The sequence below is a fragment of the Lissotriton vulgaris genome, chromosome 11, assembly GCF_964263255.1.
Source record: "Lissotriton vulgaris chromosome 11, aLisVul1.2, whole genome shotgun sequence".
Lineage (NCBI taxonomy): Eukaryota > Metazoa > Chordata > Amphibia > Caudata > Salamandridae > Lissotriton > Lissotriton vulgaris.
Window position 1 is genome coordinate 1,066,243,948 of NC_141699.1, and position 27,508 is coordinate 1,066,271,455.

A 27,508-nucleotide genomic window follows, 5' to 3' on the forward strand; every position below is an offset into this window, starting at 1 on the left:
TCTGATGTGGTCAGTGGCCACCAGAGCTGTGTCTGTGTTATGTGATGTTCTAAAACCAAACTAGGATGGGTCAAAACGAATATGTGATGTTACAACGCGATGAAAATGATCGCGGTATGTAACATTGCAGTTTTTTCAACGCAAGTCATTACAACGACTTGCGCTGGAGGGCACTGGACTTAGGAGTAGTAAGATTTACTAGTCCAACACCAGTCTACGTACAGTCGGGAAGGTGTTGGAATAGTAAATCTGACTATTCCTTTGGTTATAGCGCCATCCAGCGCAAGTCGATGTAACGCTTGCGTTGCAATGGCTGCGTTCTAAATGCATCGCAGGGTAATCACTGCGATGTAAAGGATGTTTCCCGGTCAAAACCCACGCCTGCTCTTAGGTCAGAGTATTTCGTGAAATATGGAGCAGCTGTTTGCAAGCCGCTCCATGTTTCACGGTGCAGGCAGCATGCTGCTTGCCCTTTACAGAGCGGAGAGACCCCCTAGCAGGCAGGTGAAGTGAGTGACTGCACCTGCCTCCAAGGGAATGTCTGGGGGGGTCCATGGGACCCCCTTTAACCCCTTTAAAAGGGGATAAAATCTGTCTCCCCTGATAATCTCATTATTTCTTGCATGGTGCTCTGAGTCATTCTGCAAAATGTTGCTATAATTACTCTATAGCAAATTATGCACATTTTTCACACCCCTAATTCTTTTTAACACTTTCCCTCATGTTCCGTGAATCGGGAAACGGTTCAACATATGGTGGGTTTACATCTTTATATTAGAAGTCTCCGTCTCATAATGTCAAGGAAATCTCTCTTTGTGAGTCAATTATAAAAACAGGACGCTGAATCAATCACGCACCATTATCGCCTACATGCCACATCCAATTGCTCCCTCACTTTCAACTAAATTTCAGTGCTGCAACCTCTAAAGTTTCTTAAATACTTAATGTTGCATAAATCACCCACTTATTACAATTTTAAATAATGCAAGAGTTAAAAATGTTACAGCATCAACACCTGTCCAATCAATGTGATTCCAATTTTTTTTCAAAACAATATGTGCAACATATAAAAACCACCATCATTTTAAAAACACACAAAGAGTCTTTTCATGGCATGACACAATTAAGACTAGGGAGAGAACATAAGAGACAACAATATCTATCTTTCTATAATACTAATCCGTTCAAATCAATGTGTTGAATGCCTGATTTTGCATAAAATCCTCTTTTGATGCAAAGTCAGGCATCCAGCACATTGAATTGCTGTGACATTTTTAAATCTTGCATTATTTCCAATTGTAACGTGGGTGATTTGTGCAACATTCAATATCTAAGAAACTTTAGACGCCGTGGCACTGAGATTTGGTTGAAAGTGAGGGGACAATTGATGGTGGCATGTTGGGGATAAGTATGAGTGATTGAGCCTTCTGTTTTTATAATTGGGTCCCAAAGGGAGATTTCCTTGACTATAAGCCACTCCCTTTAGCTTTTAAGGACCCCTCTCTACATATTGTAGCAGATAAAGCTCCGTCTCCCCAGATACCTGCTAATCTCATTATTTCTTGCGTGGTACTCTAATTAATGGCCGATCAGCGGCAAAAAATCTTACCACTGTGCACTGGCTACCTACCTTGAGATACCTATCTCACGGTAGATATCCGGTGTATCACTGAAGCTTGGTTTCATGATGACAAGCCGGATATTTTAAACGATATCCCTCCGCAAGGTTACTCCATGCTGTCCTTCCTCCGCCAAGGGAAGTGAGGCGTCTGTTTGGTTTTTATCTATACAAATGCTTCGAAATGTTCTGCGCTTTTTGCCTGCAGCCATCTTTCTTTAGAAATGATGACTGAAAAAGTTTTGTCACATTCACAAGTGTCCTGGACTTTTCTCCTGGCCCACAGACCACCTCGGAGAGGTTCAGAGGCTAACAAACTGCTCACCCACCGCCTTCTTAGAATCAAATTTTGAGACATCTTAAGTAATCTTCTTAGGGGATTTTAATATACCCTTTGAAAATTCAGCTTTCTCATGGACGAGTAATTATGTTGATTTATTTAAAACTTTTAATCTAGCTATAAGCACTCCATACCCCCTTTGATTAAGGGGCGTGCGTTACACACATTATGCAGTTATTCCCCTCAGGTGCTGTCTTTTCTGCCACCCTCTGTTCCCTGGGCAGACAATTTCCACTTACCCTTTGTCTGTTCTCTCCTAAAAGCCTTGCAAGGAGGAGTGTGCCTACAAAAGTCAAATTGGAAAGCTGCTTAGCCCAAAAATCGAGTACCCATCATGCCTCGCGAACTGCGGGAATCTGTGAGTCACTCTCACTTGGGACTGAAGTCATTATATCAGCCTGAGCATCTCATTAGGTCAAGTAGTTCCATTTTGAGAAAGAAGCATGCAACTTCACGCGCCTCTCGTAAGTGCCTCACATAAGTGCTAGCGGAGAGAAGTACGACTTCACTTTTAAGGCAGAATGGAAACACCACAATTCCATCTATAAAGCTCTATACAACAGTAAAAAATGTGTTTCCTCTCTACTCAGATTTTTTCGCCTCTCCCCGCCACCCACAACATGGCAGCAGCCATTTTCTCTTCACTTAGTGAGCTACGTGGCCCGCTACTACCATCCTCTGATTATGATTCTGGCAATTAGGGTAACCCGATTACAGATTTTTTGAAGAGAAAATATGGCCATCATGAACAGCATACCGCCATATTTGCCTTCTTATGCAAATTTTCTGGCCCAGGATCCATTGATAATTGCTGGGATTTAACACAGTCCTCCCTTTTGATGAAAGAAAAGTTTCTTCAACTGGTGAACGAAAGTAATAAAATGAAAATATAATTTATTGAGCGCAAACATACGCTCTCGAGGGAGCTTCTAGGTGCCGCAAGTAAACCTCTCAGTTCTCCTAAAGATCCCCTTCTTCTTTTGAAAGATATTCCTAAATTGGATCCTGGCCCATCTAAACCTCTTCTTATTGTGTCTCCGATATCAGGAGCGGTCAACTCTGAGTTCAAACTTGCAGCATTTACGCATCTGCTGAAGAAAGTGTGCTGGACTCTGAAGTTCTCACCAACGGTTTACTTATAGTTCAGGTTCCTTACATGGCTAAACTATTGGATTGAGCAGTTTATTCCCAAATGTTTGCTTTTGTTGAGTTGCATCCCCTCCAAGTAGGCTTTTATCCAGGGAGAAGCATGGATATCCTTTCAGCATTAAACGATCTACGACTGTGTTCAGATGCTAATCTTCCTGTGACGCTAAATCTTTTTGGCCTGTCCGTGGCCTTCGATACCGTCAACCATCAGATGCTATTAGACCATATTTGTTCCTGATTTCAAAGCTTTTGTCTAGAAGGAATTTACAATTCTCAATGGGAGACTTCACTTCCATAGTTTGATCATTATCCGGCGGGGGCCCTCAGAGGTCAATATTGCCCCCGTTTTAATCTATACATGCCCCCCGGCTCAGCTAATTCAGTCATGTGGGTTTAATTTGCAGTATGCTGAAAACACTCAGATTATTAAATAAATTACTATTGATCCAGATGCCTTATCTAGTCAATTTCACTTCTAAGGGTTCTGCCGTGGATGAATGACAAGCATCTTAAACTAAATTGAATCAAAATAAAGGCGCTTTGCCCGTTGAGGCTGTCACCTTTTAAAAACTTCTCGTTTTAGCCATCTTTTATAGGACCTAATTCTATTTCGGTTTCTACCGTGAAGAATTTAGTGGTGAAATTTAACTCTGTTTTGTCCATGACTGATCAGGTGAAGACTATGGTCAGTTTTTTCTTTTCACCACAGAAAACTGAAGAGGATTCTTGACTTGTACTTCTTTTCCCAGAAAGGGATGATTTAGAATGCTTATATTTTGTCCCACCTTGATAATTATAACACCCTGATTCTTGATCTCCCTTAAATAAGGGCTTCTGGTTTTATGGTATTTATTGTTTTAATATTTCCATCTGGATTTATCCATATTTATCTTTTACCCATCTTATTGGTATTTTTCCCTATTTATTTTGTGTTTTGAGAATAAATGAAGACATAAAATGGTATATTTCCACATTTAATTAACTGATAAACACAATCTCATTCTTTGATGTCAATCATGTTTTAGCCAATTATGCAGCCGCAAATAACAAAACACTATACCCACAGGTAAATATTAGCATTATATACAAATATTTGTTAACTAATGCCTGTATTTAAGGACATTTAATCCTGTTCTTTTAACTCTCCATTATGTCTATCTGCTCAGCTGTTGGCCTAGAATTTATCGAGAACAGCACGGAGAGTCACTCACAAAAAGCACAATTTTCTGTATTTTTCCACTTTTAAAAATGAATACAGACAGGACACACATTGTTTTCTGTCTGGTTTTATCTGTAAAAATCAGTAAAAACTGAAAACTGGGAGCCTTACTCATAAACCTCAAGGGTTTCAGAATGATGCTGCCAGATTGGCTGTAGGGTTAAAAGCCAGAGCACGCATTTCACGTGCTCTAACCTCCCTGTACTGCCTGCCATTGAAGGAGCAGGTGATTTTCTCAGTAATTCTGCGTAGTGCATAAAGCTGTACATACCCCCAAGTGGTCCTTTTTGAGCCATTGTATCTCTTTTTACCAACTTCCATGCCAGTTGAGATAGTGATCTCTCCTGATAGGTGGTTCCTGCTTCCAGAGGTCCTTGCTTGGAGGACACGCCTTCTCAATAGCCACAGTACAACATTCAAATAAATTGTCTGCACACCTTAGGCAGGAACAAAATCTCTTTGGGTTTAGAAAGGCTCTAAAAAGCTGCTTTTTATGAAAACATCATGATGGCTGAGTTACAGTTCAGGTATTTGTGTCTCTCAGTTTCTCACTTCTATGATTTGGTTCTAGCACCAGTCTATCACATTTTGGGGTGACTGTTCTGCACTTTAAAAATGCACATATACAAACATAAACATGTCTTCGCTCAAGTCAGCAGGTACATAGACAACTCATGGCTATAGTTTGGCTACAGTGGCCACGCCTTGCAGATAAAGCCTGTGTCTTGCGTTTTGTTACATCCTGTCCCTATGGCTCTTTCCTGTTTTACAAAGAATTCTGGGAAACGTGACCATGCAGGATTGTTTTTGGTCAAAGGAATATGACTTGCCTGGCCTGAATACAGTAGCCAACATAAGCTAGAGGCCTTGAAGGCTGCACATTTTTTGTTCCCATTAGCTATAAGTTGGTTTTAATTGTGGCATGTGAATAATGAGTGTCTTATTAGTCAGTACAGTAGTAGGAAAGACTTGTTGGTCTAAAGATAAAGATTCTACCTCAGCACAGTGTGAGAAAGTTTCACTAAATGGCATCTTGGCTGTAAATTACTCCAACACATGTAAGGTCACCCACAAGGGCTAATTAATAAAAACAAATTGGCTCTAGAAGGCCTTATAAAAAGGTTTGTGACCCGCAATCAAAGAACAGATGTCAGAAAAAGTCTCTTAGGGTATGGTCACCAGCACAGTTTTGGACCGATGCTGCAGTTTCCTGACTCTGAGATGGCACTAAGGCCTGCAAACCCCACCTCACTGCCAGTGCCCTGAGCCCATACCATGGGTTTTACATTGGCTATACCCAGTTGACATAGGCTAACTTGCCTGCAGTCCCTGGTATATGGTACCCAGGTCATGTAAGTTAGAGAGTCACCCCAGGGATTGCAGTACTGGTTGTGCCACCAGTAAACCAAGTCTCCCAGTCCGCCATTGCAGACTGGAAGAGCAGTTTGAAACTGTTATCCGGACTTTCTCATTTAAATCAATGGCAAAGTCAAACCCTCCCTCTGTAATGTGTAAATCACCCATATGGCAGGCCTACAAAGCCGTAAAGCAGGGTGCAACATTTCACACGCAGAACATGTATTTTACATGTTCTGGCAGTAAAAATGTGTAACTGTAATTTTTACTACGGAGAGACTTGGTCACCCCATTGGCAAGCACAGGGTTACACGCTGACCCCTCAGGTGAGCTACTCCCTGAAAGGTGCGACCAAAGTTGATACTCCAAGGTATGAAAATACTTGTTATGTTAAGCCCGACTTGACTCTCAAGTTGAAATGAATGTAAGAATTAACGGTGTGCAACTTTTACAAAGCTGCTACGTTGTTGCCTTCAATCCCCTGTGCCCTTAACATTTACACCAGGATCTTGAGCCCGAGACAGCTTTCTGCCCTCTGAGGAAGATGTGCTAACGACTCCCAGGAAAGGAGATACTAGAGAGAGGTGTTACCTCCCTACTGAAGGAAGCCATGCGGATATCGGACGAAAAGGCGAGCTTCAAAGCTGAAGCCGGCTTTGAAGTGCAAATGGGAAACGCTTGGGAGAGGGGCAGCCCCAAGGTTTAGGTAGACTACCTGGCACCTGGGAAGGAGAGGAGAAATGTCTCGTCATACCTGGTTTTCAGGGGCGTGAAGCCCCCTTGGTAGCCACAACTCTGAGCTGGGCTAGGGTGTTCTGGACGCCGAGAGAGTGGTTCTGCCATGTCATGAGTTGGGCAGAATGGTGCATCTTGGGATAGCCAGATGCCACACTTCCCAGGAGGTGATTTTTGGGAGGACGGGAACCTTGTAGTCCATCGGCTACCAACCACATACTACACTGCGGGCACTGTCTGAGCATAAATAGGGGACCCCTGGCACCCAGACCTCGATTAGACTGAAGAACAACTGCCCTGCTGCACCATGTAACCGGTAATGGGAAGCTGCACTGGCGTGGACTGCACCTGCTGAACCTGGTGACTAGCAAAGAAGAGGGACTGTACCTGCTTTGTCCTGCTTGTGAAGAAGTCATCTCTACAGCCCACCCGAAGCAGAGACTCCAGGGGTTAGTTGGTTGACCTCCTGTTCATAGCACATGGCCACAACAGCTGAGAATCCTTCTGGGGCATGTTGGAAGCCCAGAATCTCCAGACCACCTCCAAGCACCACTATGCAGCACCAGAGACAGGACCCGATGCTTAAAGTTGCACCTGAGTTTGCTTAGCACGGTAGAGTTGTCGGAGTGTAGCTTAGCAATCGTGAAGCTGAGTTATGGTCCAGGGAAGGATTTGGCTGTAAGCATTATACCGGTGTCTTACAGTCCAGCAGCAACTGGATTTCTACCAACACCAAGTGGTTTTAAGGGATGTCAACCCTGTGACCAGTCCCACTTCACCTCCTTTGTAACCGAGGAGTAGCTCCAGGAAGACCCCTGCCAACCTCATCTCATTGCCAGTATCCTTGAGCATCTTTAGCACACTTCATCCCTTGCATCAGTACCACTTCCATACAAATCCATTGCTAAGGAGATGAACTGCCAGGAACTGCCTGGAGACTGCTTCATCTGTGGAGGTAACTAACTGAGGACCTTGCTGGTCACCCTGACTGGCCTAGCTATTGGCGTTAGTCACCTAAGTGACCGCAATACAACTAGCCAAACTTTTGGTGAAAACTATTCGAAGTGTTACATTTATTGAGTTTGCCAGTGCTTGTTTGGGGTTGAGTGAAATGCTTTGATTTACAATTCCTTGTAAATCCTGTATCCCTGGAGCCCTCTGGTTGATCTTTTTTCATTGTGGTGTCAAAAAATACATTAAAAAAAGCATATATGTATAAATTGGTGTCGGATTTCTTGAGTGTCTTGTCCGTTTGTTCTTCTTTACACGTGTTCCTTTGTGGACGTCTTGATGCTCAGAGCCACAGATTCCCAGGGCTGAGCTGAAGGTTTAATAAATGAAACCTACTGGTCCTAAAGGGTTGGTAAGTGTCTTATACGGTGAGGTCGCACAACCACCCCATGTAATGCAATCATTTCCTCACAGTAGAAGTGGGAGTTCCTTCCATTATTGTTGGAACCAGACTCTAACAAGCCGCTCCACTAAGAAGGGCCCAGTTAAAAAGCAGTGTATAAAGCAGTTTAGACATTAGAAACAGAGTGTGCGACTTAAGAGGTAGATTAAGTATACTGAAGATGTTTAGCTAGAATGCACCCGGGTCCCTGCAAATAAAAGGGTCTGTGTATCCCCTGAGGCACCAGAAGCCAGTTTGTCCCCTGCTGTGCCTCAGAGAATGAGTTAAAATTCCTATTGGGGCTTTAACTCCACTGGGTCCTCTCCAGTGCTCAGCACTGGCTGTCAAAATAATTACACCTTAAAACGGGTCTCAAATGGCCCAACATTTCTATCCTCAATGATAAGGAGAAAAAAACAAAAAAAAATGGACTGGAGTTTGAACATAGTGGCCTTTATCTTAATGTGTGCACAGCTAGAGATGGCGAGAAGCCCTCTCAATAACTGGTTAACTGCTTGCAATTACTTAACACTCTTTCTAAATTGTATTTTGTAAAGTTGGGTATATATAACATACATGCTGTGGCAGTTAAAATCAGTGCAAAGGTCATATTTGAGTTTATTACCACAAAACAGCAAACCTGACATTACAAAAATGTATTTTACTTCCTATTCAATGTGATGTTACCATACTGCACAAATGTAACTCTTTGCATCTTGGTTTTTGGTTAAATACCTTTTGTTAAAACAAGTACACATGTAAAAAAAAACTTGTCATAAACTGTATGTGCAAAGGGCTGAGTGTATTAGTCTGTGCATTATTTGTAATTTCAGTGTATTATTTGCAAGGGTGTAGTACAATTTTCCAGACTGTAACATTTGGTATCCAAATTGTTAAAGTCTCAGTGATGTATCTTCCAGTGCTTTTCACTGTTCTTGTGATAGATGTTCAATATCTTTGAGGAGGATCGAGTTATGGTCTGCCAATAATTTAATTGTTGCATTTTTCATAATTTATCATGCCAAATACTCCCCCCGTTATCCGCCCTTCTGATTATTATGTTTTTATCACCTTGGATACTTTTATTGCCTCAATGTGGCTCTTGTTGGTATTTGAAAGATATTTTTGACAGTCATTTCTATCCATGTCTCCAAAAGTAAATTTCTTTAATGTACTTAAGTTGTCTTCATTGGGCAACTTTGGGCATAAATCAGATTTGATCATCAGACTGCTTTCATGAGTATCTGAATAATCAGTATCCATACCATGAGTAATAGTTTGAAGATCGAATTTGTTAGAATTTTATTGATATGGTCGTCTATATATCAACCTGATCCTTATATTGTAATTGGAGATTTCCAAAGGTGGGGATTTGCCTAAAATCCTTATTTGGTTTCATTTAAATCATTTATTTTAGTTTTAACTGTTTAGCAAATATAAAAAAATCAATGTTAAATTAATAAAGTTAACATGTTCCAATGAAACATAACTGAAAGTTATTCAGTATTTTTATTTCATACATTGCTAAGGAACACTCTAAAAATGTAAACTATATTCATGTATTTGCTTCTTGTCTCTTTGTGATCTTGCTTTCATTATTTCTGTGTTTACCTATCTCCTCTCATTTCTTTTCTTTCCTTCTCTTTCCTTCCACTGTTGGTGTTCACCTATTTTGATTGATTCCGTAATGATTTGTTTCTCTGTATTCAATTCATATTTATTTCTTCTAAGACATAATTTGTTTAAGTATTGTAGCTGTACTGGTATACAATTCACACACTCTAGTTGCACTGCCACATAAATAGTTGGTTTTACCTGTTGTATTCTTGTTAAGATTAAAAGTGTCATCTGTTTTTAGCTAGAGTGTATGTATCCCAGCTTGTCTATCACATCTTTTTGAAGACTTTTTGTAAATTTCTCTAGAATATATGTTATTATCTGCTACATTATAGAGAATTAGATTGTTCTCTTCCTTTATATCTGTGATTTCTAATTGAAGTTTCGTAATGTGTACTGTAATAAATATTTCTAAACAACAAGTACATAAAGCCTTCCTCTTTAAAGGTGCAAATTGTAAGCTCTGTACCATGCACACAAACATTTAAAGTGTAAGTGCATTATGGTTTATGCTACTAATGGAAGGTAAAAGAGAAAGCATGACAATTGGAGGGAAAGGGACAGACCGTGGACAACTCCTACACTACCACTCTTTGTAACACGCAAAGTAATTCCTGGGTGATGGAGATTAAGGTGCAATATGGTGAAAAGACTTCTTGCCATTGCTACCTTAATCTAGTTCTTAATATTACAGATTTTGTAGAGCAGTAAATGTCCATCTCAGCAGACTGGCATGTGAGAATTCCTTTGTCTCACTTCAGAGTCCATGATCTTACTGGGATCTATTGAGCGGTCGCAGCTGGTCTGCCTGCTCCGGGCCCAGCTCAGCACCTACCGGCGCCTGAACTACCTCAGAGAAAAGGTCCTGGCGGAGAAGAAGGCCACGTCAGAGAAGAACTCTTCGGATGAGAACCATAAACCCTCAGATGTGGGGGTTCGCTTCCAGGTAAGCCACCTATCTTCTATTGTTTAATGACATCTTGCTGCTTCTTGTCGGTTGTATAATGTTACAACGGGAAACAACCTTTACAGCACAGTCATTCCATCGCAATATCTTTTACATAGCATGTCATTACAATGTAGCCATTACATTGCATGTCACTACAACACATGTCATTACAACGCATGTCACTACAAGGCATAACAGCGCAAGTCATTACAATGCATACCATTACAGCGCATTGTACCCTAACACTATCCAACACTTACCCTACTGTTGCACTCACTGGAGTTAGAATAGTATTTTTTACCTCTACACTATCCAACACTTACCCTACTGTTGCACTCACTGGAGTTAGAACAGTAATTTTTACCCCTAAGCTATCTAACACTTACCCTACTGTTGCACCCCCTGGAGTTACAATAGTAATTATTACCCCTACACTATCCAACACTTACCCTACTGTTGCACCCCCTGGAGTTACAATAGTAATTATTACCCCTACACTATCCAGCACTTACCCTACTGTTGCACTCACTGGAGTTAGAATTGTAATTTTTACCCCTACACTATCCAACACTTACCTTAAATGTGATGTAATGGTATGCATTGTAATGGTATGTGTTGTAAAGGTATAATGCGATGTAATGGAATGTGTTGTAAAGGTAGTTTCCGAAAATGCGATGTAATGGAATGCAATGTAAAATAATGTGTTGTTAAGGATGTTGCGATGTAAAAACTGCGTTGTAAAGGCATTCATTGTAAATGTATGCGTTGTAACATCATACATTCCGTTAGAATGCATGCTTTTACCTCGCATGCCGTTACATCGCAAGTTTTTACAACGACTTGCTTTCGGGTGCGCTGGAGTTTGGAATAGTACAATCTACTATTCAAATTTCAGTCTGTGCAACAGTAGGGAAGGTGTTGGATGTTAAATCCAACACCTTATACCCCCTCCAGCAAGCCATTTCATTGTAATGGCATGCGGGGTAAAAGCCTGCGCTGTAAAGTATGTGTTGTAACGGTTGTTTCCTCTTCTTGTCTGGTGTTATGCTCTAAATGCTATTATAGATGTCAATGCTGTGGTTGTTCCTTGAGTACTTTAATCCACCACTGACCTTTCACTCTATTTCACCACAAATCCATCTTCTCTCTTTTTCGATACAGATCTCTACCGATGAGTCCACGTATTCTCCAACACGCGGGGAGTCGCGGAAGCCTCTGAAGCCGGCTCTGAAGAGAATCTCTAGTACTACCAGTAACATGATGGAGATCCCTGGAGGTGAATGCTGTGACCCTTGTGCTGTGGGAGGTGTTCTGTGTTTTCTTCTTGGTGAACTGGTCTCCGTTACCCATCACAGGGCATGCTTTCAATTTATACCCTAGGCCTGCGGGGGACCACATTGGCTGCCATAGTGGAAAAAAAGTAAAGGAAGACCAAAGACCCAATTTCAAGAGGGTGTTTTTTGAGATTTTGACCTCTAGCCTTGTAGTGGCCATATTAGCACCGATAGGTTATTGTGTCTACTAGAGCTCATTTCCAGAAAAGGTTAACTCATTCTTTGTGGTGCTAATTTCCCCACGGTGCGGGGATTTGATTTGGGAGCGTAACCCCTTGCGTGCTCAGGACAGCCCCCAGCCGTCCTACGTCACGCTGGGCATGTGCACAGGACGACCAGGGGCCGTCCGAACTCCGCCCACTAATTAATTCTCCAGCGCAGGCGCGGATTTCACACCGCGCTGGAGAATTGGCGGTGTTCAGACAGCCCCCGGTCATCCTGAGCACACGTCCAGCATGACGTAGGACTGCCGAGGGCCGTCCTGATCATGCAAGTGGTTAAGGGCCTATTTTATGTATTTATTTATTTATAACGTTTTATAAAGCTCGAACATGACCACCGGGGGTATCAGAGCGCTTTACAATATATGTGTCAAGAGGGTACATGTAAACAACCAAGAGTAACCAAAGAGAGGGAATCATATACATTAAATATCACAGCAGGAGAAAATAAACAAAGTGATAATTACACAGTCATAGGTGTCCGAACATCCTCATGACCCTTAAATGTCCAACATGGTAAACACAGCTAAAATTTCACAGTCAAGTGATCAAACATTCTCCTGAGTCATAAAATATCAAGGCCGTAATATACAAAGCGAAAATTCACAGACATGAAAAGACCGACCATTCAAATGGTCCAGGCCGCCGGGCCACGGATCGACAGTTAGGCCACGGCATCAAGTGGCGAGGCCATACTGAGGTAATAATTTCTTATTAGGAGCCTTTTGGCTTCTTTCTTGAAAAGGAAAGTGGAAGGATTCGTCCTGAGTTTGGAGGGGGAGGAAGTTCCAGATCCTTTGAGTCATACCAGAGAAGGCACGTATGTAGGTATTTTTTCTTGAATTTATGGGCCTAAAAGTGATATTGGCGCAGTTGCGCCGGCTTTCCGCGACACAGCTGAGCCAAAGCCGTGCAAGGACTACCTGCCGTATTACGAGTTGAACTCGTGTATGGCGGACGGTCCTTCGCCTTTCCCATGGCGGTGCCTGGAAAACAAGCACCACAGTGGGAACGGCAGTGAAGTACCAGCACGTTATGGACGGTGACGTCCATGCTGTGCTGAAATTTTAGGGGAATACAGACCTGAATGTATACTCATGACGAGGGGGACATGGGAGCCCTGTAGGGGGCCCCCATTGATTTTCCACCGCCAGCCTTTTCAGGGTGGGGTTCCCCCCATGAAATGGCTGCCGGTGGCAGAACTTGTAATATGCTGAGCGATACTGCGCCAGTCCCACTCAGCATGTTCCATTGTGGCGCAGCCCCGCTACCGCCAGGGAACAACTTTTGAAGTCGTAATCAGGACCTTAGCTTTTGCTCAAGCTACATATATGTTTCTAGATGCTTGAAGTTGGGTCCTGTCTACAAAAAACATTAAGGTAGAGAATATGTGCGGAGGCCACTATGATCGCATTAATGCTCCGTTTTAAGGTCCATTATGTGCATCGAGTACAGGGCTCCCTCTGATGTCTGCTGTGCCAGGCAGTACATAAGAGAAGCAAGTAAATAATGATTGGAAAGCAACTTGTGATCTTTTCATCGCACTCCATGTCGTTGCATCTTCAGATTGCATTTTTTTCCAGCCTCATTTATGGCTTTTCATCACATAAGCCATATCTCTGGAAATGAAAACAGTTATTATGTGGTACAGTAGATCTCTATCAGCTCTGTATGCAATAAAAAACTTGGCAGAGCAGGTAGTTCAAAAAAATGTTAAATAAGCCTTGATATGGCCTAGAAAATATTGTGCCACATGTCGGGTAGGAGCCTTTTTATATCTCACCCATAGACCGCTTCAGCTCTCTATTGTGGAAAGACTTAGTTAATAATACCAATACTAAGAGTGGGCTTTCGGTTATTCCATTGTTTATCATTGGCTGTCTTTCTTCTCAAAATTATTTGTTTGCTCATGTGCAGTGTCTTACCTTCCCCTGCTTATCTTTTCTTACCAGCCATTTGACTACATGCCTAGTATATTTACACTGCTGCCTGTTCTTAACCCCTTCGGCCTTTTTATTTGTATTTTTAGGTGTTGCCTAAGACCGCCCTGTATGGTGCGAAACATTGTTCGCTTATAGTGGGCTTAGAAGCCTGCCCTTTGCTTACCATTGGTTGGCTTTATTGTCACTCTTATTTGCTTGCTTCTTATTCGTCAGCTTCCATGGGCTTTCGTTCCACTCTAGTGTTTGTCCCTTCCCAGAATCTGCTCACCTTTCGGGCGCTACTTTTTTTGTTGTTGTGGTTAGCTACTCTACAAAAGTGCATGTGTTTTCAAGCTGTCTCCTTCAGTAATTTGTTACTCTTTCTCATCCATGTATTTCTCGCCCTCCTTCCCGCAGTTGCCGTTATTGCTTCCTTCGGCCTCCCTTTACCTTTCTTGCTTACACACCCTCCTTCGTCGTCCATGTGCTTCCCCATCAGCCTCCTGACCAAATTCCAATTCCAATGTCTATGTTCTTTCTCGGCTGCCCACACCAACGTTGTGTGTTTTTCCTTCCCCAACTGCCCACCCTCCATTTCACATTTGATTCCTCATGGTTGTCTCTCACTTATCCAACTCTCCCCCACCTGGATCCTTCGGTCTCACTCTCTCTTCCTTCTTGTTGCCTAATCCCTTGCCCATTTCCCACCCAAACCCCCTTTAAAGAGTACATTAGTACAATATCAAACAAATGCATTAGCCTATCTCAAAAAAGTGCCTTGGTGCAACTTTTTATTTCCTTATCCATCTCGGATTGGTACATAAAAAGTACAAAGACTCACTGCATTTTGTGTTGGCGCATGTCTACAAACTGACGCAGTGGCTGCATTGGCTGCACTGGAGCAGTGGCGAAGTGTGGCTCAATGGTTAGAGCGGCAGATGTTGATGCAGAGGTCTAGCCCGGGACCAGGGTTCAATTCCCGCCTCGGCGGGCCTTGGGCTCAATTTCCTCGGACCTGATCATTCTCGCCTCGGTGCCTATTCTAATCATGGAGTCCCACTCTGCAACTCTGGGCAATAGCTTGCTTATTCTCCACAACGGCCCCAAGAGTGCTAGGATGCCTGGCTTCACCTTGGGGTTGCCCAGGAGTGGGTATTTCACAGGGAAAATCCAGGAAGGTTTCCACAGCGGTATGCGTACAGCGCCAAGACACCTCAGGGTATAAGTGCGCTATACAAGTACAAATTCATTTCATTTCATTATAGCACTTTTTGGTTTACATTATGTGTACATCTATGCTACTGTATAGCATGCCTAAAAATCATTGCCAAAGCCGATAGGTCTGAAAGGGGAGACCTATTGGCTTTGAAAATGCTTGTTTTTCCTACTGCCACTTCTCCATTGCTTACTTGTCCAACTCTCCCCTTTCCATTTTAAATTTTTAATCTTTAACTTTTTCCTTCTTGGAGGGCCTGGTAGCAATTTTCTATTTACTGTTCCCAGATAGAGGTCTATCATCTTAGAATAGTATTTGAAAAATTAGTTATTACAGATCAGCAGTGGCAACAAGTATTATTATTGTCATTTTTTTATTGCTGATGCTCTTCAATACCGTCAACAAGCATTGACAAAGCCAAATGTTCGAAATGCCAAATCACTGAGAAAAGTAGAAGAAAAAATAAAGCAATTAATATCTGGAAATATTCTTATCGAGAGGGGATTAGGAATCAGGTAAAAAAAAGTAAAAATGAGACCTTTTGGAAGTTTGCTTATTACTTTTAATCATATTTAGAATATTGGAATGTTGGTAGCTCCTTTGAAAACAATTGAGTGCTCCAGTCTCATAACGGCTGGTATAAGCCTGGAGCTCCAACATTCCAATGTTTCTTTGTTCACAGCTCTGGCTGTGAACAAAGGCTTCAGTGAACCTGAGGGGATTTCAATCCCCTTGCGCTCCTTGAAGGCTTTCTTTTATGTGTTAGAACATTCTGCCCTCTAGTGGCAGAATGTTCTAATAGGCTTATAGCCCTTCGTAGCAGGGCTATACCGGCTTTTAAAGTCCCGCTGCCTTGTTAAAGTTCCTAGCTGTCGGCTCAGGCCCGTTAACGCTGCAGCGGGCCTTTAATAGCTGGTATAGCCTGCTACGGTGGGCTATAAGGCTATAATAAAGTGTCATGGGGAAGGAGAAAGGAGAAAGGAGAAAGGAGAAAGGACACACTGCCTCGCTCACTTGAAGTCTATATGGGATTAAATCCCTGACTCGCAAGACGAGCGCCAATCTCTGTGTTGGTTGGCCCATGAGGAGTCGAGTACCGAACTCTACAGTTAATGCATGTTCATCCAGCTCCCTCAAGTAAGAACCACTCTCGGAAGGCCTTTTCTGTCCATAAATGGCTTCCACTTCTGTGCAGATTGGTAACTCTCACTGGGGCGCGTGTGCCTAGACTCCTGAGGGGAGTCCATCACTGTGTCTAAATGGGGTATAAACAGAGCCACTAGAACTCTGCGGGGGGGAGAACCAAATTATGTGGCAGTGCTGACTAAATTATGTAGCAAGAAAATGCAAATTATGCGGCATAATGCAGCACATTCTGTTATAGTCTTAGTTCGTTATTTGTCGTTTTTATACAGATTAACACTCTGTGGCAAAGGTTTTACCTCATTACTACCAACCAGTATAACACCCCAATACAGCTATAAGCAACAGAAACGTGGCCAGTTACCTTTTGCCAAGAACTTCAACTCACATCAACACATGCTTCTGCGTTTTTAGTAACTTTTGATCAGTTTGAGTTAGAGAGATTTTTTTTGTTATAATCTGCAGATTATGCATCAGATGATGAATTATGTCCCAAATGCAGTGGCCCTGGGTATAGCCCGTAATCTCTGTTAAGACGGGGCCATTTCTTGCCTTTAATGGTTGAGAGGCTCCCAGCTTTCTGTCAATCAATATAGTACGCCTGGAGTCCTTTTGTGAGCCCGATGAAGTGAAACCCCACTCTACTGGTAACGCAGGGCTTTAAGTGGGCCGGGTCTCACCGGGTCTGAGCACCTGCAGTTTTTTAAAGTGGGTCTCGAAACTGGTCTCTTTCAGGCTCTTTTTGTGCCCTGGCATAGACGGTGCGTATTTTTTCTGGACTGCAGTGACCGCAGGCACATCAATGTGCGCTGCTCACATTACTCACATCTCACTAGTGGAGAAGTTACGTCATGACGTCATGCCAGGTGAGGGTTGTAGGGGAAGGGAAATCCTTTTAAAAGAGTCATTTTCTCTCTGGATTTCCTTTCTCTTTTTGAAACTCCGGAGCAGGAACATTGTCCTAGTGTCACCAGGGCTTTAAATGGAAGCTTTTTCAATATTATTTACAAACCATAGTTGCTGCCTATTTATCTTATGCAACTAACAACCATTGACAAAGCCAATGGTCCTAACTTGTTGTGGGTATGATGTTACTTGTTGCATCATATATCTGGATGCAATGACTGAAACAGCAAAATACAAGTTGGGCGGCGCACTATGCTAAGCACGGGTTTTTGGCTTATGTTTTTATAAACCACGCCCTTAATTACATTGACCACGCCCCTTTTTAGGACCCCCCCCCCCTGGTATTTTTATCCCACTTAAAGCTCTGTTGTAACGCTCCTTGACGCTCTGCGGAATCTCACCGCAAGATTAGATTTCAGGAGTGCCTCTGAATTCTGTCTGGAACAGTCCGGTAATTTTGTATACATATCACACTGATTTATATTTGTTGCAATTTTCATATAGTCCAAATTTGACCTGAAGGTATTGGAGCGCTTTACATGAGCACCAGTTACATTACACAATGACACATTCATTTTTGGTAGCTGCAGGAAGATTCAGTGAATTGCCCAGAATCAAAGGATGTTGAGCCGACTCTGAGACTCGAACCTGGTTCCCCGGTTCCAAAGTCTGCAGCTCTGGCCATTACGCCACATCCTCTTATTGCACTGTTGACAATGGTGAAGCCACTTATTCGAGACAAGACTTGATCCTCTTGTAGCTGTTTGAAGCGCCTGTCTTCTCCCAGGCACTACTTCCATTAGCCTGTTTCCAAACTATAGCGCCTTCGTCATGAGGTACTCCAATATCCATTCCCTTCCCTCTACAACCACAGCCAAGCAGAAGAGAAGTTTTGTCTCAAGGTATAACACCTGTGAGTCCCTATCCGTTATACGTGCACCTCTGCAGTTTTATACTTGGCACTTAACGAAGCTTTGTACATCCGTGGGTCATGAGTTGCCCCATCCTGCAGAGGGCGCTGTATACGAACCCTTGGTCTCATTTCATCCCACCCATGTTTAAACCGGAACCAGTTCACCTTGTACAAGCGTAACATTTCTTGGCTGACAGTGACCCCCAAGGACTACAATATACCCTTTTATTTATCTATTGTTGGTTCCACCCCGAACTTCACGACATCCCTAATTTCCCACAATCCAATAAGAACCTCAAAATGAACTTCAAGGAGTGTTCTAACCACGAATCCTGTGTACGCTTCTATATATTTTGTCCAGTGGCGAAGCAAGTTGGGGGAGGCGGTCCGACCCAGGCGGGATTAGTTTTCTTACCTGCGCTCATCGCGGGTGGCAAACACAGGGATCGCCAGCACTTCCCTCCCCTTACCTGCTCCCATCGTGGGGTGGCAAACACAGGGATCGCCAGCACTTGCCACCCCTTACCTGCGCCCTTCACAGGGTGGCAAACACAGGGATGGCCAGCACCTTCCCTCCCCTTACCTGCGCCCGTCGCGGGGTGGCAAACACAGGGATCGCCAGCACTTCCCTCCCATTACCTGAGCCTGTTGCAGGGTGGCAAACACAGGGATCGCCAGCACTTCCCTCCCCTTATCTGCTCCCATCGCGGGGTGGCAAACACAGGGATCGCCAGCACCTTCCCTCCCCTTACCTGCACCTGTCGCGGGCTGGCAAACACAGGGATCGCCAGCACTTGCCTCCCCTTACCTGCTGCCATCGCGGGGTGGCAAACACAGGGATCGCCAGCACTTCCCTCCCCTTCCCTGCGCCCGTCGCGGGGTGGCAAACACAGAGATCGCCAGCACTTCCCTCCCCTTACCTATGCCTGTCGCGGGGTGGCAAAAACAGGGATCGCCAGCACCTTCCCTCCACTTACCTGCGCCCGTCGCGGGGTGGCAAACGCAGGGATCGCCAGCACTTTCCTCCCCTTACCTGCGCCCGTCGCGGGGTGGCGAACACAGGGATCACCAGCATTTCCCTCCCCTTACCTGCGCCCGTTGTGGGGTGGCAAACACAGGGATCGCCAGCACTTCCCTCTCCTTACCTGCGCCCGTCGCAGGGTAGCAAACACAGGGATCGACAGCACTTCCCTCCCCTTACCTATGCCTGTCGCGGGGTGGCAAAAACAGGGATCGCCAGCACCTTCCCTCCCCTTACCTGCGCCCGTCGCGGGGTGGCAAACGCAGGGATCTCCAGGACTTTCCTCCCCTTACCTGCGCCCATCGCGGGGTGGCAAACACAGGGATTGCCAGCACCTTCCCTCCCCTTACCTGCGCCCGTCGTGGGGTGGCAAACACAGGGATCGCCAGCACTTCCCTCCCCTTACCTGGGCCCGTCGCGGGGTGGCAAACACAGGGATCGCCAGCACTTCCCTCCCCTTACCTGCGCCCGTCACAGGGTGGCAAACACAGGGATTGCCAGCACCTTCCCTCCCCTTACCTGCACCCGTTGCGGGGTGGCAAACACAGGGTTCGCCAGCACCTTCCCTCCCCTTTCCTGTGCCCGTCGCGGGGTGGCAAACACAGGGATCGCCAGCACTTCCCTCCCCTTACCTGCGCCCCTCGTCGCGGGTGGCAAACACAGGGATCGCCAGCACTTCCCTCCCCTTACCTGCACCCGTCGTGGAGTGCAAAACACAGGGAGTGCCATCACTTCCCTCCCCTTACCTGCGCCCATCACGGGGTGGCAAACACAGGGATTGCCAGCACTTCCCTCCCCTGCGCCCGTCACAGGGTGGCAAACATAGGGATCGCCAGCACTTCCCTCCCTTTACCTGCGGCCTGTCGCGGGGTGGCAAACACAGGGTTCGCCAGCACTTCCCTCCCCTTACCTTTGCCCGTCGCGGGGTGGCAAACAGAGGGATCGCCAGCACTACCCTCCCCTTACCTGCGCCCTTTGCGGGTGGTAAACACAGGGATAGCAGGCCCCCCCCCCCCCCCCCCCCACCGCTCTTACCTGCAGCCGTTACAGGGCGACAAACGCAGGGGACCGCCACGGCAAAATGGTCTAGCTACGCCCCTGATTTTTTAAATGCTTCTCCCTCCGAGCTTACCTCGCTCTCCGACGCCCTCCTCCGCGCCTGCCGAGGGTTAAAAGACTATTTTATCTCCAGGTCCACTTAGGTCCCCTTTAAAAAAAATTACAATTAGACGAATGTAAATGTCATTTATTAAAAGAGCAACAGAAAACAGTTCTAAGAAGGGAAATGCTGCACATGCATTTTGGAATGACCCCTGCAGTGCGCTTGAGCCACACACAGGTGGTGTACTACATCCTCCGATAAACCTGGTCCCCGTGGTGATGCTAACATCCGTGCACAATCGTCTGTGCAAAAACCGCCTACACAGACCTGCATAGACACTTGTGCTTACCTTGGGGTAGAAAATAACTGGATATTAGGCTACACTTTGGCTCTAGTCTCTGTTGGTCATCAGGATCCTAATGTTCACCTGCGTTCCTTCGACACAGGTCTGTTTTTCAACGCTAGCTAGCTGACTCTATTTGACCAACATGAAGTGGACAAAATGTGCAGTAGAAAACAGACCTTGGCACACTGATCCCATGGCAAATCATGAAAGCCCAGAATCACAGGATGTTGAGCCGACGCCAAGTCGCTTCGCCCCCATGTTCAGTTTCTTATCCTGCCACTCCTAACACAAAAAAGTGCTATGACGAGGCCTGCACTGGCCGCATCATAGCACTTTTTTCAGTGACTTTCAGCCATGATGAACAGCAGATGTGCTGCTAGACAACATGCCTAAAAGACATTCACATTGACTAGGCCAATAGCGCGGGCATTGCCAATATCTATTGGCTTTGCCAATGCTTGTTCGGTGATGACAGGGCCTTTCTGAACAAATGTGGAAGTGATCGTGGGAAACAGTTGAGGAGCTTTGAAATGAAGCGAGGATGTGGCGTAATGGCCTGAGTTGCCGACAGGGGAACTAGGGAACCGGGTTTGAATCTCAGGGTCGGCTGAATAATTTGATTCTTGGCAAATCACTTACACTTCCCCTGCCTACGACAATGAATGTGTCATTGTGTAATGTAACTGAAAGCGCTCCAATACCATCGGCTGGTGTTAGCCCTATGACAAGATGGAGGACTGAACAAGGGGTCAAATAAATCGTAAAAAAGAAACGAAAAAGCACAAGCGACAAGCGAGGTAGTGGGTGGACGGGTCAAGCGGGGAGGGGATGGGGAGATGGGCAAGCAAGAATGGGGGAAAAAAACCCTAGTTGAAGCAGGATCAGCGACAAAAATGAATGTCATTGTGTAATGTTACTGGTGAGCACTTAAAGCAATCTAATACCATTGGCTTGTTTTTGCGCAATGGCAAGGCGGACAACTGAGCGAGTGCGCCAATACCATCAGATTGAGCAAAAATAAATAAGCAAGTGCCATCCATGTTTTAACAACTTTTAAAGAAATGCATTAGTTTACTTTAGGTCCTGCACTGTTTTGTGATTATACTGGCACCTACAAGATTGTTTTTAACATGTAGAGGATTTTAAATTTCGGCGGTCTTTTTCAGATTTTGCTTTCTAAACATAACTGTGCTAATGTTGATATTTTATAGCTATGGTTTTAATTAACTGCGCTAATTCAATAAAACCAACCATTAGCTTATGTACACGCACATGTATTTTAGTAGTATATGTTATTATCTTTTATCTTGAACTTAGATCGAGGCCCACCTGACGCAAATAAGTAATGAATCTGTTCCTCATTGAAACAGTGTATTGCAAACCTTGGTCATCCCTCCACCCTTCGGCGTACTGTTTTTTAATTGGGAAATTTACGATTCACATCCCGGAATCTTACTTACTAAACTACGGTCCTGAGTGTAGTGTTTTTTTAAACTCATGTTGGCATAAAAATTACGGTCTCTTCAAGATACTATGCTTTATCTTTGTGACCCAAGTAATACTGCTTGAATTTATCCTTTTACTGATGTCACGGTCTGTGCTGTCCCATTTGCACTGTCTTTTTCTTCATTTTTTAAAACATTTCTGACCTAGTTAGTGCAGTGTAAGTTCTTTCTGCCTTCTCACAGTGTAATCTTTGGTTGACCCCATGGTAGCATATTTTTTTGTTCTCTTCCTTTGCTCATGTTCTTTAATTACCCTATATTTGTTTTACCTTTAGATAGGATTACATTGTGTGTTTTTTAACTGCCTTCATTTACAATCAGTTTAGTGTTGTATTCTCTTTTTTACCATGCTAATGCAAAGTTGTACATTCTAATGTTGAGCTCAAGCATTTGCCACATTACCTCGCCTGCCCCTGACTTCTTGTTTTTCTTCTCACCCTCTGCAGAGAACCTGACTCACTCCGGGAGCTCCTTGAAGAACCTCTTCTGTGCCCAGCCGGTCATCGACCCCGATGAGGTCAGTTCTCATTGTCTTCCTTTGCACCCATATTCTCTGCCTCTTCTCTCCTCTGTCTTTTGTTCCTTTGAATCCCACTTCATTCCACAACCACAGGATAGTGTGAGTTGGAGAAAATTACAGAGGATTTGTCCTGGTTCAGGTTTCCACGCACCAGGAGATGGGAAAGAAAAGGCTTCTGTGAGACCCACGTTGGAGTGGGCACGGACCAGTGGGCCAGTAGGAGGCGGGGAGTCCGGTCCCTTTAAGGAGTGGGGTGAGAAGCAGCAGGGGAGCCCACTTAAGTGCAACTGAGAATAAGAGAGGGGCTGACCATTGGGAAGGCCATCCACTGCCCAGTGATCCAGTGCCTTTGAGAAACCAGTTGAGGATAGGGTCATTCACATGCAAGGTGGAGGGTGATGTGACCAATCCTTGCACAGAAGCTCCAACCCTACAAGGGCCTTTGAAGTTCTGCAAATTATGAGAATTCCTTCTAGACCAGTCAGTCTCTGCCAGATTTATTGGATGATGAGACTATACTAATCTGTGGAGGTTAAGAAGTTTCAACAGTAAAGTTAACTAAAGCATCAACGACCTCCCTGCATCTCATTGAGGTTGTGTGTTGGCTACGGGTAAGAGCACCCGCCAACCATCTGGTAAGCCTCAAGATGGCCCTGTCTGCCAACATTTAAAAGTCAAAGCCACAGTGTGGAGTTACTCACCCTCAATCACTCCTACAGGTGATTGAATCAGCCATGACAGACTCCCCCACTGAGCAGAGAGAGCTGCTTGTTAACCGCCATGCCAACCACATGCTAGAAGGTACGCCTTGTGCTACTGTAGACTAACTCCCTGTTGGCGTTTACCAGATATTAATATTATACAGCTCTCTTGGCACACTACTAGTAAACAGAAGAGGTAGGAAACTGTATAAAGAAAAAGCATTGGGTGGCAGGTAACAACACATGAACAAAGCAGCTTCCTTCATCTTCTTCCACACCCTAAAAAATGATTAGTGGTGGTGAGACCCTTCTAGTGAGAAGCAGCTGAGGTGATGCTCAGGTGCCACATGCTTGGAGGCTGGGTACCTGCAGCATCTTCTGTTGTCCTCTCCAACATGATACCTTGGGGAGAGTAGAATTGGCCACAAATGTCACGTGATACTTGATGTGATGACCACTCTCTTCTGACTCATTAGAAACTCATCCTCCCTATGATGCCTCATGGGTTTGCCAACACTGTTCCCTTTCCATCCGCCTGAAAATTCTAAACGGTATGCCACCATCTGGTGTGGTAGAGCCAAAAGGTTGCCCAGGAGGAGACCTGTTGAACCAGGCACAAGTCATTGATGTTTGAGACAGGCATTGGTGGCTGTAAATGTCTTCATAGCATTATTTCCTCTTCTTCTTTCCCCAGTTTTGCATAAATGTTCGGTTCTATTGTGGTGGCACTTGAAACTTGGCAGTAATGACATGTGTCCTCTTCTCCAAGCAGAAGATTAGCAATTCTCTGTCTTGGACTTGTCCCCTTCCTAGGTTCCATCCTGTCTGGTTTGTAACTTGTTCTGTCTTTTTCTTTGGGGATTGATCAAAAAGAAGGATGTTGAAAAAGCAGATTCGCCCGAAAAACGCAAGGGCAAACGAGTCCGCATATCCAAGGCGGTAAGTCACAACCCCTCTCAAAGTCTCAACCCCCACAAATCGATGCAATGGCCATTGAACCCTTCTGATGGTCTCCCGCTCTGTGCTGGCCAATCCTTGGAACAGAATGCTAAAGGCGGGATCCTGACCACCCACCTCATAGAGAGAAATGACACCCCCGCGCCGCCCCCCCCCCCCCCCTTCGTTAAAAGCATATCATTTGCCCCTCTCCTCCAAATAACAATTTCAGAAGGAGATACTTAAAAACATAAAAACACATTGTTTGACTGGAAATAAATGAAAATGCAAACTCCTAAAACACATGTTGTGTTATTTCATTGGCCTTTGTCCATGCACATCATTGCCCTTTGCATCATAAGATGGCAAGAAGTCATAGAACTAGTCAAACACAGTAGGAATGAATAATTATTTTAATATGTCAGCAGGGAAAAATTGAGGAATTTGCTTTCACGCATTTTTTTTACTTGTGTAATAGTAGACAGTGGAAAATCTGTTTCTTCGCTTTTTAAATGTGTAAAATATAATATAATTGAGGCAAATTCTTTCAACTCAGTTGTTTGGTGTGTAATGTCGAAAAAAAGGCCCCCAAAAGAATAAACCATATTTTTATTTATTTAGGAGATTTGTAAAGTGCAGTGTGCCACCTGGGCCACTTCACAGCAAAGGAAAACAAGCATTGTCAAAGCCAATATGCCTGGCTTGCATTTTGAGTCTTAGCTCAAATATTTTGGAAAACCCTGCTGCAGTGGAGAAAAAAGCAACCGATGTATATATACATTATTGACACATTTTACTGTGTGATGATTTAGTGCGCTTTTGAGATCTAAGATAGTCCCTCATGCATTCCAGTGCAAGGAGGTGGAATGATGCAGGAAACATCCAATAGCATGAGGTGAGAGGGTAAAAGTCCAGTGGGGATGAGCCAATTAACAAGGTTTTATGGTAAGAAATGGCCTAGAATAGAAATGTAATATATTTTAATGAAAAAACACTCTAAACAGCTGGTGCAAATGACTACCTGTTCCCACATTTATTCAGAAGTCCCTTTCCCCTCCTCTCCGACTCGCTCACTAGAACAAGCATGTGTTTATAGCAGGGGTGCCAGGTCCTTACTGTATTTTCATGATATCCGTGTGAGATACATTTATACACAAGCTATTTAAATAAATCTAATGTATCTAGTCTGTGGTTACCATGGCGACATGGCAAGGATTTGGCACACCTGGTGCAAAGTTTAATCCACTTGGTTTGAGATGTGTAAAAAATAAATAACTCCTCATTCCTGTAAGAGTTGGGTAGGGTCCTCTTTATTCCAGTATGGCTCTGTTGGGTCTGGCCACCCTTTATGGACTATGGCATATTAGTTACACCTGGGTACCAAGGGGCTACCTGCAGATGAAAAGGTCCTTTAAACCCTGAGGTCCTTCTCTGAAGGACTGGATCCCCCAAACATCCATGTTCCGTGAGGATTTCCCAGCACAGCGCGAGTCCAACAGATCTATGCAATGCTGTGTTCCTAAATCAGAGCCAAAATAATATTTGAGCCACTTGCCTGTAAATTGATTACGATGGCCACCAAATCTATGCCTGTTTTATCCACAAATCAGACAATCCTTCCCAGGTAATCATTCCCAAAATATTCTGAAGCAAATCTAGCCAATCAAGCATCTGACTTAATTGGCCACGTATATTCATGTGAAAGAACCAATCATGCGACGCCTGCTGCTAATTGGTCAATCCTGCAGCATGCCAAAGCCAGTGATCCAATGCCAAGTGTTCTTTCCAAGCCATGACCTGCATCATGCCAATCAAGAAATCCAATGGTAATTTCCTGCATTTCTCAAACGTCAATCAACCAGTCCCTTCTGCTCCCGCCTTCCATGATCAGCTGAAATCAACCAACAGCTTATAATTGTCAGTGGAGCTCAGTGGCCAGCAATTGACCAACTTCCACCTTCCAAGTCACGCACAATTGCAATCAGCCAATCAGAATCTGCAAATTTCTGATGATGTCTTTTGATCCAAGCCATCATTAACTTGATTGCCAAATGAGCTCTGTCCAAGTTCTTTATTGCCAACTGCGATGCCTCTAGCTAGCCAAATTGCTTTCTTGACTGCAGCCAGACAGTGCCCAGGTGAACAGAAATGAGGGGCACAGCAATTTTAATTATAGGGTAATTCCAAACAAGTAGGTAATGTGTTTAGCATTACAGGTAAGTGTTGTGTAAGTGGTTGGGGGTGCATTGTAACCTCTCTGGAATTGACAGATGGGCTTGCTGGTAAGTGACGTGCAAAAACAGAGTGGTTTTGGGAGGAATGAGATGCAGTCATGAAAGGTTGTATGTTGTGGTGCTTTGTTGGCACGTACACTCCATGGAGAGCATTCTTCGGTGAAAGAGAGGCTCTCTGGTAAGTGCTGTGCACCGTACAGGTGAGAAATCCCAGACAGGTGTCATACATGTATTTCCTGGGAAATGATATAGAGTGATGGAGTTCTATGGCATGAGTCATCCGGAGATGGGGATTCCATGATAAAGGCTAGCACGGGATGTTGAGATCCTGTGGAAATTGGATTGCAATGGTAAATGGCATTCAATTATTGGACTCCTTAATAAGTGACACGCAGTGACGGGTCCCTGCTCCGCGGACTGCTGTGACAGGTAGCTTTCATGGTTGCTGGCATGCAGTAATGGGGATGCCCATCCTAAATGCCATGCATTGATGGTATAGGATCCAATGGTAAATGACTGTTGAATTTCCGGATAAGTGATCAGGGATTTTTTTGGCTAGAAGGGTTGCCAGGTAAGTGCCATTCAGTCTCTTAGGGTTGGTTTCCAAAAATTGGCATTTCGCGATAGAGCGTTCCTTAATAAATTCCATGCTAGGATGGTGTTCCTTGGTAATGGCCATGTCCTGATTGCCTGGGAACCCTGGTAAGAAATATTGATTGAGAAGAGGGTTTCTAGGTAAGTTCTTCATTGTGACTGAGGCACGTTCCGTGGTACTGTGTGTGCAGTAAAATCTGCTCACTTGTTAAATGGCATGGAGTGACAATGGATTTCCTAGGCACTGGAATGCATGGATATCTATTCCTCAGTACGTTAGATTACCAGCCTTTGTTTAGTTAATTTCTAGTATTTGGAGCAAAGTGTTGGAGTTAGAACCATTGACGTGTTGTTTGATGTCTGTGTCCTGTGTGTCTGGCTGGATGCGGAGTCGGAACCATTGATGTGGTGTTTGATGATGGTGTCCTGTGTGGCTGGCTAGATGTGAAGTCGCAACCATTGACATGTTGTTTGATGAGGGTGTCCTGTGTGGCTGGCTGGATGTGGAGTCAGAACTA

The 27,508-nt window shown here is 44.3% G+C and overlaps 1 protein-coding gene across 3 annotated transcripts in view; it reads left to right on the forward strand.

Annotated features, from left to right (window-relative positions):
- CLCN2 (chloride voltage-gated channel 2) overlaps positions 1 to 27,508 on the forward strand; it is a 532,043-nt gene that overhangs the window by 457,830 nt on the left and 46,705 nt on the right. The window contains exons 17-20 of one of the 3 annotated variants that reach the window (XM_086944441.1): positions 10,189 to 10,373; positions 11,538 to 11,652; positions 22,452 to 22,522; positions 24,100 to 24,165. In XM_086944441.1, coding sequence (XP_086800567.1) covers positions 10,189 to 10,373; positions 11,538 to 11,652; positions 22,452 to 22,522; positions 24,100 to 24,165 — 437 coding nt within the window. The remainder of the gene's footprint in view (positions 1 to 10,188; positions 10,374 to 11,537; positions 11,653 to 22,451; positions 22,523 to 24,099; positions 24,166 to 27,508) is intronic. The other 2 variants (XM_086944442.1, XM_086944443.1) reach the window with 2 other exon arrangements.